The sequence below is a fragment of the Lepus europaeus genome, chromosome 11 (genome assembly GCF_033115175.1).
Source record: "Lepus europaeus isolate LE1 chromosome 11, mLepTim1.pri, whole genome shotgun sequence".
Lineage (NCBI taxonomy): Eukaryota > Metazoa > Chordata > Mammalia > Lagomorpha > Leporidae > Lepus > Lepus europaeus.
The window spans coordinates 75,656,853-75,671,979 of record NC_084837.1 but is presented as its reverse complement, the minus strand read 5'-3'; the positions used below and the strand labels follow the sequence as shown (position 1 = coordinate 75,671,979).

Here is a 15,127-nt window from a genome sequence, read left to right as displayed (position 1 = left end):
GAAAAGCAGCTCCAGCCCGGTTCAGAGCCGTGCTAAGGAGAAAGGCTTCCTCCTAGTCAGGCTAAAGAAACTCAGCACCCACGAGAACCATTCTGCAGAAAACTGCTTGCCCCTGCCTGAATTCCAATATATGCAAGGCTGGTAATTTGAGGGTAGAAAGAAAATAAAATATATAGAAACTTTGAAATGATCTTCCAAGTGCAACCAATGGAACTTTGAATACAAATGTCCAAGAAGTGGTGAACTTAAATGATGAGCAATCGGAGTTCTAAAGGGATGTTATCCTAATTAACAAGGTGATTCTTGTCTGGAGAGGATATCCATACGATTTCACAACTTCATTCACTATCATTTTGAGTGTGGTTTCATCAAGCTGATGCTGGGGAGCCATGAACAAGTAGCACTCAGATTCCTTGGCAGAGAATTTGCTGAGAGCAGGATTGACCACAGCCCCAGCAACCATACCTCCAAAATCCACTGCAGCACTCACCTCGGGGCCACACTCTCCCCATGCTGCTCCAGCCAATGACTAAACATAGTACAGATACTGGAGGTGGCTGTGAATACCCTGCGCAGGCCCTTTTCCTCTAGGGCTCTCCACTGGTCCCATGCATTCTTACAGCCTCACTGGCACCCGGTTAAGACTGTGTATCTCATCCTTCTTCCTTCCCACCAATCTTTCCACGGATGTTAGACCCAAATCATAGATTCCCCTTGCCCACTCCTGTTGCCTTTCTGTTTTCTATTTGAGATGTTGACCCCAAATATATTTTATATCTCAACATGTATTTTTGTGTGCTTTCTATATGACACTTTACTTACATATATGGTAAAAATCGCCAAAATCTGTTAAAGTCATGCTTTCACAGTTTCTCTTGCCCCCTTCCAGTTTGTTTCCCAAAGCCTTGTCTGAATGCTTGCCTTGGCAGATGCGAAAATAGAATAATGTTTGACATTTTTCACTTACAGGAAATGTACAGAGAGCTGAGCAGGAATCAGAAAGCATACATCTTAATTCCACTATCTGGTTTCAGTGGGTGTGAACTACTCTTTCACCTACACTGGAGAAGGAAAGAAGGGCGGATGTGCTTTGGCTCTGAGCTCATCAGGAGAGAGGGGAGAAGGGTGAGCGAGGCAGCGGCACTGCCATTCAGAACCAGTGACTCCCTCTTTTCAGGTTTCTCCAGTCCCTGCTTTCCAGGACCCAGAAGCTGGGCTATTTGGAAAAACTGTGGAGTCTTTCTGAAAGAGTTTGCAACCGAAGGCTCATATTTTAACATAAACTACAGGTACATCAAGAAGAAATAAGCATTTAGGAAATGATAACCTCCTTAGCTGACTACAAATTATCACCCCCCTTCTCATACCATCATAATTTCCACAGCTCTTGGAAAGTCCTAGAAATAGGTAGTTCTCTAAAAATGGGGCAGAAAAAATCTAATGAAAAATGCAAAGGTGACCTAGTTTAGCCAGACATTCACCACAACATACACTTAACAAAAGCATGGATGTAGCCCAAATCTGTTACTTTAGCCATGATAATTGTGCATATTCAGACATGGGTTAGGAAAGCAAGCTGTCAGGAAGAGGCTGATGTCACTACAGTGGGTGGGGAGGGGCAGGGTCTGAAAGATCATTAACTCAGTTAAACCTCCAAGAGTATGCTACAACATTTTCTCATAATTAAAGTGGAATCCACATAATTATGTTCAAAGCTCACTATTTTATTCAATTTGCCAAGTTATCATTTTTAGTAAATAAAATATATCTGGGGGCCGGCGCCACGGCTCAATAGGCTAATCTTCTGCCTTGCGGCGCCGGCATACCGGGTTCTAGTCCCGGTTGGGGCGCCGGATTCTGTCCCGGTTGCCCCACTTCCAGGCCAGTTCTCTGCTGTGGCCCGGGAGTGCAGTGGAGGATGGCCCAAGTGCTTGGGCCCTGCACCCCATGAAAGACCAGGATGAGCACCTGGCTACTGGCTTTGGATCAGCGCGGTGCGCCGGCTGCAGCGCGCCGGCCTCAGCGGCCATTGGAGGGTAAACCAACGGCAAAAGGAAGACCTTTCTGTCTGTCTGTCTCTCACTGTCCACTCTGCCTGTCAAAAAAAAAAAGTATATCTGGGGTAGTAAAGAGAGATTAATCTATTTATTACCTGAATTTCCTGTAGCTGAATCATAATGATCTTTGACAACAGGTAGTTTTTATAGCCTATTTAAATCATTGTGATATCATGTAAAAATGTAATTCTGCACTTATTTATTACAAGGACATTGAAGTTATATAAATAACAGAAATTACACTTTAGTCACTTCTACTGGGAGTATATATATATATATATATATACACATACATATATATAATTTTGTAGTTTAAATTTGAAAATTTAAATCTTTCAAATGTCTCATTTAAAATAAGGAACATGCAGATATTGTTAACAAATTAATTTTCAAAGAATGAGAGAATTACAAAATAAACTAAAATTCTCCATAAATTTCCCTAAAATATATCCCCAAATTCTGCTTCTATAATATTGTACACAAATATATTAAAATCTCAACATTTATCCAAAACCTAATGTATACCTCTATGGCTATAGATAGAAATAGACAAGTAGATAGGTAATAGATAGGCAGACACAAAGATAGTTAGATAGTATGCAATGCATAAACTTTGTTAAACAAATTGCACTTTAAAGCTCTATTACAATACATTTGTTATTTACACCTTAAATAACTTCAAAATTATCTAACAGAATTCATTAATAAATTATATGAATATTTTGAAATATTTATATTGCTAAGAAATAATGAAACAAAAGAAATATAGCATAGTGGTTAAGATAATAGACTTTAGAATGAGATTAACTGAGTTTGCATACTGACTAACACTTACTTGCTATATTACTGGAAAGTTTTCTGAGTGTTTTGTGCATTGGTTTTCTTTTTTATAAAATAAAAATCAAAATAGTACTTACCTCGTCGACCACTATAAGGATTAAATTATACAATATATATGAAACAACTGGTACTTACCAAAAAATTGGTACTAAATTGTTGCTTATATGTTTACATATAGAATGGTCTGGTTCAGCTTAAAATGCACAGAGATCAGAATAAAAGCTATGTGTCTTCTGGGACCACAGATATAGTTATATATACAAGCACACAGAAGACCTATGAGCATGTAAGTGAAATGTGTACCCTTGGGGCATTAAACAGGATGCTATTATTAAATTTTACTTTGACACATCCATTAAATGTAACATTATGCAACTGTGGAAAATAATGGTATAGCTTATGTTCATTGAGTTACGGATATGGACGGATATTCTTTCACATTTCATTAAGTGCAAACACCTACACCAAAAATTAGCATAATTGTAATAATGTAAATTTATCCATGCAACAGTTGGACTCATATATGAAACAATAACATATACAAGTAGATCCACAGTGTTAGCAATTTTAGTCATGAGCATGTGTATCATTTTTCTAATAAAAAAGATTATGAAAAACGAAAGCAACATTGAGACTAGATAATTAGACCATCATGAAATAGACTACATCCAAATTATACATGTGGAGAGCACCCAAGCACCAATAAATAAAGGAGTTCATGAGAAAGAGCATGAAGCACTTACCCACCAAACACCTGCAGAGAAGAGAATTTGGAAGCATCCAAATCACTGCCACTTACTATTCGAGCCTTAAATGAAGAATGAGAGAAAACAAAACAAAACAATCTTTTAGCACAATACCACTGATCATACGTGAATTTTGGACACAGGTCAACTGCACTACACACGTTAACACCTAGTATGACAGATGCTAAGCAGGGTCAGCTCCAAGTCAAAGCTGTGTTTTTGGGAATGGTGGTTTTGAAACTGGCCGTCAGCACTTCAACAATAGCATTGGCAGAGTCCAGTAAAAATATATCATATTCCACACACGATTTGCCCTTAAAACTTGATATGCACAGTGATGATCATGAATCAGTCAGGAAGGTCATGATTTAGCCAGACTTAAGAACAGATGCTGTGTTTGACCGTAGCAGACCCCTAGGTAGGCAAGAGTAAGCTAAAATAAGCGCAGCTGGCAAGGTGTAACCTCTTCATAAATGCAACATATCAGGGCACACTTAAAAGACAACCAAAGAATGGAAAGCTGGGATAACATGCACATTTCACAATCGAAACAGAGGAACGAAAACAAGCCTAGTATGTCACAAACAAACATGTACAAAAGACAAGATCCCTCAGGAGGGAAGAGAAAGTATGATTTAAAACCTTTTCATCCACAGAACTGCTATCTGAAAGAGAATCAGGAAAAGAAGGGATGTTAGATGGAGTACTTTTCAAGAAATCATTTCAACATACGTATGAACAAGCACTACTGTTACATTGTTTAAAACAAAATGAAAAGAGCTTCAAGGCTGAACCCCAAGGGGATAGGGATAGTCCATCGTCATAATTTAACAAGCAGGAAAACATGACAGAATGCTTGAAAAGTATAAAAGGTGATCACAAGGTTTCATGAAAGACAACACGTGTCATACTATAAAACAGTGCAGTTGAGTCAGAAGTCCTGTGTTCTAATTGGAGCTCTGAAACTTGCTAGACACATTGTACAAACTACAAAATCCTTTGGAGAGGAGACTAGACTACATTTTCAAACTAATTCACCAGTACCTTGCTTAACTGATTCACAATATTATCGAGAGGATCAACTGAGATCAATACTTATGAAAATAAAACTCAGATGACTATATAAATTTTTTTCTAAAGGAGTTATTTATTTATGGCTTCTCATTTCATAGAACTTGAGAACCAAAAGATTAATCAAACTGAACGCAAGTTACAAATAAGAAAACTGATGCCCGCAGGGATAAAGATCACACAGTAAATGGCAGAGGACAGACACAAATCTGTGGCTTCCCGGCTGCATCTGGTGCTTTTTTAGATCCATGTTCCAGGTAAGGGGTGGGTGTTCCGTCGTCTTCCAGTGCAATGAAAGGTAAATCACAGGGGCAACATTTTCCACTTTAAATTGCTCAGGAACCCACGTAGATAGACAACAGAATATCAAATTTTTGTTGTTGTTTGCTCATTTGCTTTGTAAACTCAGGTTTAAATCCATCAGGGTCAAAAGAACATGGTATATTTTTACTTAGCACAGTGCTACTGCTCTCAAATGCATTCAGCTTTGTTTATTAACACAAAATTGTATACATGCTGGCAGAACGCTAGAGCCTGGCGCTCTGTTAGTCCAAACCATTGGTTTATGTAGATGAGCTCCACAACATGTAGATTTGCCTCAGATCATGCATTAATGATGACCCTTAATGATGAAATCTAAAATGTGCTAGAATTCTTGACTCATTATGTAAGGATTAAATACCAAACTAGATGTTTCCATGCAAATGTTCCAATATCTCAGAGGTATATATTCAAACATAAAACATAAAATTCACTATATAGTAATAAAACCAAATCTTATTATCATACATACTTTAAAAGTACTGAGTAAAATATGAGAAATATAGTCCAGTATTATTCAGAATAATATACCATATTCAAGATGATTTTATCTCAAGGATGATTTAAAATAATGAATGACTAATTTAATGTTACACAATAATTGCTCAGAAAATGTGAACCTGAATTTCATTAGATATCCAAAAATAACTTGATATAATTTCAAAGCTTCAAATAATTTTTAAAATCTAAGAAGATATGATTGGAATGGGCATTCTTTAGGTTTAATATGTTAATAGAGACTCACTTTCAGAATCATCAACTTACATCTAAGATATCATGAAAAGTATAACAAAACTGTTTACTATCACCATTTTATTTCTGGTAACTCTACCCAATATACTAAAACATGAATAGAAATAAACAATATAAATAGAAGTCAGCACACAAAGTTGTTATTTTCAATAATTATAATGTCACATTCAGAAAACAAATTCACCTGGCAAACTATAAGTGTTAATAAAATAGTTAATAAAGTAACTTTGTATTTGGTTAATATATAGAAAAATTAATAACAGTAAAATGTATCTCCTACATACTAGCAATGACTGGTTTGTAAATCATTAATTAAGATCTAATTTCACATGCCCCACACTAGGGCTGACATTGTGGCACAATGGGTTAAGCTGTATTGTGTGATACTAACATCCCATATTCAAGTGCTGGTTCAAGCCCTGGCTGCTCCACTTACAATCATCTCCCTAATAATGTGCCTGGGAAGGCCCGGAGGCAACAGTTCAGGGAGTGAATCAACAGATGAAATACCACTTTCGCTCTCTGACTCCATCTCTCTCTCTCTGTCACTCTGCTTTTCAAATAAAATAAGTAAATAAATAAATCTTAAAAAAACACCCAATATTTGGATGAGTACTTTGTATTCATTCTCCCATTGAAATGTCATCCAGCTCAGCCATCCTATTCAAGAAAACTAATCCTAACAAAGTTGTCAATTACTTTCTCACTGCTAAATCTGTTAATGCCTTGTTTCATTCACTATTCCATTCATTCATTCATACATTCAATATAGATATACTATCAATGAACCCTATTGTTCACATTGACTCTTTCTTCTCTCCCTTCTATATTCTCCCTCTGAAATCTTTTTAGAATACAGACATGATCATGTTACCATCCTTCTTAAAACCCAGCAATAATAATCATTGTTCTCATGAAAAAAAAAAAAAATCAGAAGCCCATCAGCTTCAGTCTCATGACTCATCATTCTTCATCCACATCCTAAATTCCAGCCATAATTAAATTCCTTGGGTTCTATTCTGTGCCATGCTGTTTGCAATTGGCTGTTTCCTTCCTCTATAACAACCAAAAAACTGCCTGTCATTCCCCAAAAACTCAGCTGAAGCTAACGCCCCCTCTCCTAGAAACTGATCACTGCTCCAGGATCTATGGCCCTTGTTTTGAGGACTGCACACTGAGCACCACTTTCCACTCATCCTCATCTTTTGCCAGTTTCCTCATCTGCAGTTCCGGGGTCTGAGTTCTTTGATGATAGTCAGTATTTTAACCCCCTCTTCTGAGCTTGTACCATATTTCTGCAATGTAGATCACCAGCACATGTTTCCCGAACAGCGAATGAAAAGCTTTACAAGCTACACCACTTTATATTCCCCCCAAAACAGGGGAATATCATTCCATATTCCTCTGATGGGAGGGTGAATAATTATCAAAGACTTTACATAATTATTTGGCAAAGTTGTATAAGAATGGCAATCAATAAAAATATTAATAATTTCTAATAGCTGAAACAGTATGATCCTGCTGAAACAATATATTTAAAAATCAGTGAAATATAAATGTCACTAGAAAATCTTTCATCAATGACCAAGAAAGGACATATTTTTATCAAAGAAAAAGAAAAGTACAGATTAGTATTAGTGATTAGACAGGGTATAAGAATTATAATATTCATCTGTATTCTAAACTTATACAAGGTTCCACATGTGTTAAAGAATTAAATACAAAATAATTAGAGAAAAAAATGAAAAATAGTACTTACTAAAACTGTGGAATGAGAGGTAGTTTCAAATTTAAAGGTCATAGAAAATTCATAAATTTGAATACAATAAGCATGAATATCCAACTTATTAAAACTACACCTAATCTTGAATATAAAGTTAGCAGAGTAGAATCAAGATTTTAACTTTAATGGTGTCGAAAAATAGTTCCCAAGGCTCTTGAGGATATCATGAATCAAACACTGTAAGACAAAGTTAATGGAAGTGAAAATTATCATCAAAGTCACAGAAAAGCTCTGGTTATCTCTATTATTTTTTGGTAAAGAAATTACTTTTTAAAGAAAGTGATGCTGAGAGATTATTTGTATTAATGGATGAAATTCTTATGTTAAAGTCCAAATGCTTGGTATCTCAGAACGTGGCTTGGTTTGAAGGCAGAGGATTGTTGCAGGTGTAACTGGCTAAAATAAAGTCATACTAGAGTAGAATGTGGTCTGAATATACTGTGACTAGTATAGCATTAACAGGAGAAATGTGGAGACAGACACTCAACCAGAGAGAACACCATGTAAAGACTGCAGTTGCTCCACAAGCCAAGCCACTAACAAAAGTTAGGCTTTTTTCACTTTTGTTTCTTTTTATTAAAAAATATTTTTAACAGACAAAAATTGTCCATATTTATGGGACACCATGTGATGTTTTGAGATTACATACATATACATATGTACATATAATCTCTATATATAATCATACATACATTGTGCAATATTTAATCAGGGTAAATATATCTATCTCTTAAATGTTTAACATTTCTTTATGGTGAAAACCTCCAAAGTTCTATCTTCCATTTTGTTTTTTAAATAGAGGAATATACAGTATATTGACATTATTTGTAGTCGCCCTACTGAGCTACAGAATCTGCTGGTCACTTCCCAAACAGCCGCAACAGTCAGAGCTGGGCTGATATGAAGCCAGGAGATTTTTCCAGGTCTCCCATATGGGTGCAGAGGCCCAAGCATGTAGGCCATCTCCCACTGCTTCCCCAGGCCATAGCAATGAACTAGATCAGAAGAGGAGCAGCTGAGACGGAAACTGGCACCCCTATGGGAAGCCAGCGCCACAGCCAGAGGATTAGCCCACTTTACCACAGTGCCAGCCCCTCAATTTTTCTTATAATCATAAGTTTAACCATACAATTGTATATATTAAATACATTAAGTCTCTTCCCTTTATATAAATTAAAAAAAAAAAAAGATTTGCCGTGTTCACTTTTAAAAATGCTAGCAAATCCAATTTTAAAGTGTATTTAAAAGTTCATACATTAAGATCAAGTTGGATTTATCCCTGGGATGCAAGACTGGTACAGCTTACACAAATCTACAGATATAATATACAACATTAACACAATGAAGGACAAAAATTACATGATTATCTCAATAAGAGGAGGAAAGTATTTGGCACAACAACATGCTGTAAATCTAAAAATGCTCAACAAATTAGTTACAGAAGGAATGGATTTCAAAATAAAGAAAATGTATATAAAGTCCACAGTTAACTGAGAAGTGAAAAGCTGAAAACTTTTCTTACGAGATTGGAATTAAGACACTCTTAAGTCTCACAGGCATGGAAAGCCATGACACGGTGGCAAAAAACAATCTAAATGAAAGATCCTGGTGAACAAGACCCCAGCAGAAGGAACAGGCCATCAAGGAGAGAGGCGCCTTTCTCTGAAGGGAGGAAGGAACCTCCACTGTGATATAGTCTTGACTAAACAAGTTCCGAGTCAGTGAACTCAAGGGGCTTCCATAGCCTAGACAGCTCATAGCAAGAGTCTCGGGTGATTGCTGACGTCATAAATAAGAGTGCCAATTCTTAAATCAACAATGGGAGTCACTGGGTACATGCTCCCCACGTAGGATCTCTGTCCTTAATGTGTTTTACTATGAAACTTAGAAACACTACTAGTCGAACAATACCCTATACCTTGTGCGATTGTGTGAGTGCAGCCTGTTGAAATCCTTGTTTAGTATATACTAAGTTGATCTTCAGTATATGAAGGTAATTGAAAATGAAACTCGATGAAGGGTGGGATGGGAGAGGGAGTGGGAGAGGGGAGGGCCACAGGAGGGAGGGAGGTTGGTGGGGAGGAAGACACAACAATACAAAATTTGAACTTTGTAAATTCACATTTATTAAATTAAAAAAAATAATAACTATACAACAAACAAAAAAACAAGGAAAAAAAAGAACTTAATACTTTACCCTTTTAGTATTTTTTATGTTCTACTTAAAACTATTGGTTGAACTCTGTAATAAATACACAATTATTCTTAGGTGTTTAATTAATGCTATAACTAGTGCTCAAATAGTATTTTATACTTTGTGTTTCTGTGTGGGTGCAAACTGTTGAAATCTTTACTTAAAATATGCTAAATTGATCTTCTGTATATAAAGATGATTGAAAATTAATCTTGATGTGAATGGAAGAGAAGAGGGAGTGGGAGAGGGGAGTGTTGTGGGTGGGAGGGAAGTTATGTGGGGGGGGGCTATTGTAATCCATAAGCTGTACTTTGGAAATTTATGTTCATTAAATAAAATTAAAAAAAAAAGACACTCTTAATATTTCTATTCAACAAAGTACTAGAAGTATTAGCCAGAGCAAACAGACTAGAAAAGAAATCACATTTAAGTGGCAGAGGAAGTTGTTAAATTCTCTCTGTGTGGAAGTGGCATGCTTTATATATAGAAAATAAAAACTCAAAGACTCCAGAAAAATTTCTTAGAATAAAAAAAAGTAACGTGACAAGAGAAAAAAACTTACTAAAATCAACAGCTTTTCTGTATATTACATGATTCTATATATCACATGATTACTTTAATATTTACCATTGTAAAATTTACCATGGTAATTTTTCCATTCATTTATTGTTTATAGTCATTGTCTATATTCCCATAAACTAGGGTCTTTTTGTTTTTTAGTTATTAAACTTCTTATTTAGTGAATTATTAAATATTTTTGCTGAAATATAAATTTAAAATATGTTATCTCAAAAACTAAAAAAAAAAAAAACAAAGGAAAAAAGGAAGGAAGTTGGGAGGGAAGGAGGGGGAGGAGGGAAGAAGGGAATAATGTTCTTAAATTGTATCTACAAAGCACATCAAATCTAAAAAACTAATTGAAAATTAAAATAAAAATTCTTTAAAAAAAGCAAATCAAAGAAACATTGCCATTTACAATAGCTTTAAAAAGAGTAAAGCACCTGGATATAAATTAAACCACAGGGATGAAAGATCTACACACCAAAAATTGTAAAAGTACACTGAAAACTATTACGAGATTTATGAAATTTGAGAAAAATCCCAATGAGCAGAAAGATACCCAGAGTTTACAAATTAAAAGAATATAGACAGTCCCTAACTTATGATTTTGCAAGAGTGATAAGAATTCAGCACAAAGTGTACTTCATTTGATTCTGCTCTGCTCCCAGGCTAGGGATATGGGGTACAAGACTCAATTGTGATACTGGACAAGGACACCTCAGATCCCAGTTAGCCACATATCAGTAATAAATGACAGTACCCTATGCAGCTAACCTGTGGGTTTGTTGGTTAGCATACTAAACACATTTTTAATTTGTCATATTTTCAGTTTCTGATGGTCTCATTGGTCCATAATCCCACTATAAGTCCAGGAGAACCTGTGTCATTAAAATGTTCATGCTATGCAAAGTGATCAGCAGATTGAGTGTAATCTCCCTCCAGATTACATTTTAGACACATACATACACAGAAGCAATCCAAAAGTTCATGTGAAACCACAAAAACATCCAATAGAGAAAACGATCTGCAGACAGAAGAACAAAGCTGGAGTCATCACGTATCCTATATTCAAACTATATTACAAGGCGTCGGCAATCAAACAATTTGATACTTGCATAAATGCCGACACACAGAGCAATGGAACAGATTTAGAGATCCCAGAAATAAACCTAGGTGCATATGGTCACCTAACCTTTGATACGGGTGCCAAGACTACAAATGCAGAAAGGATAGTCTCTGCAATAAATGGTGGGGAGATGGAATACATAGAAAGGAATACAATTGTGCTGTTATCTTATTGTGCCATAAAGGAAAATTAATGCAAAATAAAGAGTTGGTCATAAAACCTAAAACCAAAAAAGTCCTAGAAGACAACTTAGAAAGGTGAAAAAAAAAAAAAACACAAAGAACTCCTTGGCAATGATCTTGGCAATGATTTTTTGGATATGACATCAGAAGCACAGCCAAGAAAAGCAAAATAAGCAGATAGAAGGAGCTATGCCAAACTGAAAGGCTCTGCATAGCAAAGGAAATAATAATTTAAAAGAAAGGGAAGGCAGCATAAGGGATTGTGAGAAATATTTGCACACCATACATCTCATTAGGGATCCATATCACATAATTCTTATTAGTCAATCAGACTTTAATTAAAAAACAAATAAAAATGATACAATAAGAGGCTGCCATATTACTTTAGAAGTAGTGTGATACATATATAGAACAAATACATTTATACAATCATGTATGTATGTTTATACATATACAAATGTATATGTATATATAACAAACATGCAAACACAAAGGCTTTGTGGATGAATTTTGCCTTTTACTGCACATAGTGTAGCTTGTGCCTAAATGTTGCTCTCAGTCTCCTTTGTCTGGAAAATGAGATCATTTCACAACAAGGCAACTTTGCAGTTCAGTGACTTAAATGTCATCAACGCACAGCCCTGGTGCATCCATCTACTTCATAGGAGAATTTGCCATAAAAATGTGATTAAAGTGAGGTTCTAGTGGCTATCCATTTTCAGTGTCCCAAATTTCATAAACTAGGCATTTTAGATAAAACTGATAAAATATTTACCAGCGGAACAACATTATTCTATTGAATCACACTCCAGAGGGGTATAAAATGCTAACAACTTGAGTATACAGGAGTGCATAGAATATATGTGTATCTCGTGAACCTCCATCAGAGGTTCTTATCTGCACACCCCCAAGAGGAAATTTGAATGTGATCTGAAGCAAATGTTATCTCCCTCCACCTCAGTGTTCTTTCATATATAAATTAAATATGAAGATTTGAGCAGCATCTATCTAGGAATCTAGCTATAAATTCCAAGGTTCTGTTTCAATATGTGCAGTGATATTCTCGCAAACAAGGAATACATATGCACCAATTATTCCCAAAAAGAACTATGTAACATTCATCCTAAATGCCTAAATTTGATCCATCTATAACCAATGCACAATTTCTAAGACAAAAGTTAACACTATTGTGTTTCTTTGCTTGATATTTTATCTACACTATAAGATACTTTCTGAAGGAAGATTGGATGGAAGAGATTTCTAAGTTTGTAAATAACTTGATTTCTATCCCATCTACAATATGAATCCCCTTAAACTTCTCTGCTCTGAAATACTTCATAATAACATCAATCCCTCACTAGTGATACAATTGTTCTTTGGAAGCAGTTTTGCTTTATATACCACCACCAAACACACACACACACACTCACACTCACACATACACACATGACTATAAAAAGGTATGTAGTGGGGCCAGCACCGTGGTGTAACCAGTAAAGCCACCACCTGCAGTGCCGGCATCCCATATAGGTGCTGGTTCGAGTCCTGGCTGCTCCACTTCCAATCCAGCTCTCTGCTATGGCCTGGGAAAGCAGTGGAAGATGGTCCAAGTCCTTGGGCCCCTGCACCTGCATGGAAAACTCGGAAAAAACTCCTGACTCCAGGCTTCAGATCAGCCCGGCTTTGGACATTGTAGTCATTTGGAGAGTGAACCAGCGGATGGAAGACCTTGCTCTCTCTCTGCGTCTCTGTAACTCTGCCTTTTAAATAAATAAAATAAAAAAAAATGTATGTAGTATGCCTGAGAAAGTCATCACAGAAGAGCTGAGAACATGCAGAGGATAATCATTAACATAATGAGCTGTCATTACCTTTTGTAAATTACCTACTGTGTGCTGGAAAGTCTACAAATCAGTTTATAACCTGCACTTTAATTGAATTATTTCATTTGTCTTCTAAGCTAGCAACATTTATTACACGCTGCCAGTACAGAGGAAGCACTTCTTCATTGCACAAATTACAGATGTATTTCTGGATACAGCTGTGTGGGAACAAGAGATTAATGCTGATGTACTCATTTCTCTTACACCTCTGATTGCTCACTTATGCCTGGAGGTAATCTGAAATATTGAGTCAAAATGACAGTATGACATATAAGGATATACGAAGGAAATGAACGAAGTGATATGCAAACACAAAAGAGATATTTCCCAACAATTCAAGCCAGAGAAGACATAGGATGTGGGGAGCATTTGTGGGGGAGATAAGTCATGAATACATGTCTCTCATATATAAAAAGGTAGTCGTGGCAGAGGGAACAGAATTTCAAAAGGCTTTGGATCTTGGAAGTAGAGTACTAAAAATTGAGACACGATAGTGTGACATTTAGGAATGACAGGAAACGAAAGGTCAAAAAAAAAAAAAAAAAACCAGATTCGTAGAATCAAAGTCTTTCATTATTAAGGAATATAAATTATACTTTAATTGCAATGTACAATCTCAGAATGTTTTCAAACAAGAGAATGACATAAAGATGGATAGGGTTTTATTTTTTTTTTTTAGAAATCAAGTCTAGTTCTCTGGACAATCATCCTGAATCAGATGATACAGAAGGTTTCTGCCCTCCAGTCCACATGTAACACAATTCCATACATACATACAAGGCTGGCTAGTGCCCTGGCTCACTAGGCTAATCCTCCGCCTGTGGTGCCAGCACCCCAGGTTCTAGTCCTGGTTGGGGTGCCGGATTCTGTTCCGGTTGCTCCTCTTCCAGTCCAGCTCTCTGCTGTTGCCCGGGAGTGCAGTGGAGGATGGCCCAGGTCCTTGGGCCCTGCACCTGCATGGGAGACCAGGAGAAAGCACCTGGCTCCTGGCTTCGGATCCGAGCAGTGGGCCGGCAGCAATGTGCCAGCCGTAGCACCACTTGGGGGTAACCAATGGAAAAAAGGAAGACCTTTCTCTCTGTCTCTCTCTCTCACTGTCTAACTCTGCCTGTCAATAAATAAATAAATAAAATAAAAATTAAAAATAAAAAACATACAAAAGCTGATAACATAATTTTTAAAACTTTATTTATTTATTTGACAGAGTTATAGACAGTGAAAGAGAGAGACAGAGAGAAAGGTCTTCCTTCTGTTGGTTCACCCTCCAAATGGCCGCTACAACCAGCGCTGCTGATCCAAAGCCAGGAGCCAGGTGCTTCCTCCTGGTCTCCCACGTGGGTGCAGGGCCCAAGGACCTGGGCCATCCTCCACTGCCCTCCCAGGCAACAGCAGAGAGCTGGACTGGAAGAGGAGCAACTGGGACTAGAACCCAGCACCTGTATGGGATGCCAGCACTGCAGGTGGAGGATTAACCAATTGAGCCATGGCACTGGCCCCACAACTTTAAATTTTATCTGATTTCATAAACAAAAACACAATTTCCCAATCACCACAAATGAAGCAGCAACTCAAAACCAATAGTGAGTTAAGAGAATATCAAATTTTCATAG

General features: G+C 36.7%; 1 protein-coding gene across 2 annotated transcripts in view; it reads right to left on the bottom strand.

Moving 5' to 3' along the window:
• Positions 1-15,127, bottom strand: part of UNC13C (unc-13 homolog C) — a 632,546-nt gene that overhangs the window by 491,917 nt on the left and 125,502 nt on the right. For both annotated transcript variants that reach the window (XM_062204781.1, XM_062204780.1), the window contains exons 2-3: positions 4,286-4,308; positions 3,641-3,705 (exon numbers count right to left, since the gene is read on the bottom strand). In XM_062204781.1, the coding sequence (XP_062060765.1) occupies positions 3,641-3,705; positions 4,286-4,308 (88 nt within the window). The remainder of the gene's footprint in view (positions 1-3,640; positions 3,706-4,285; positions 4,309-15,127) is intronic.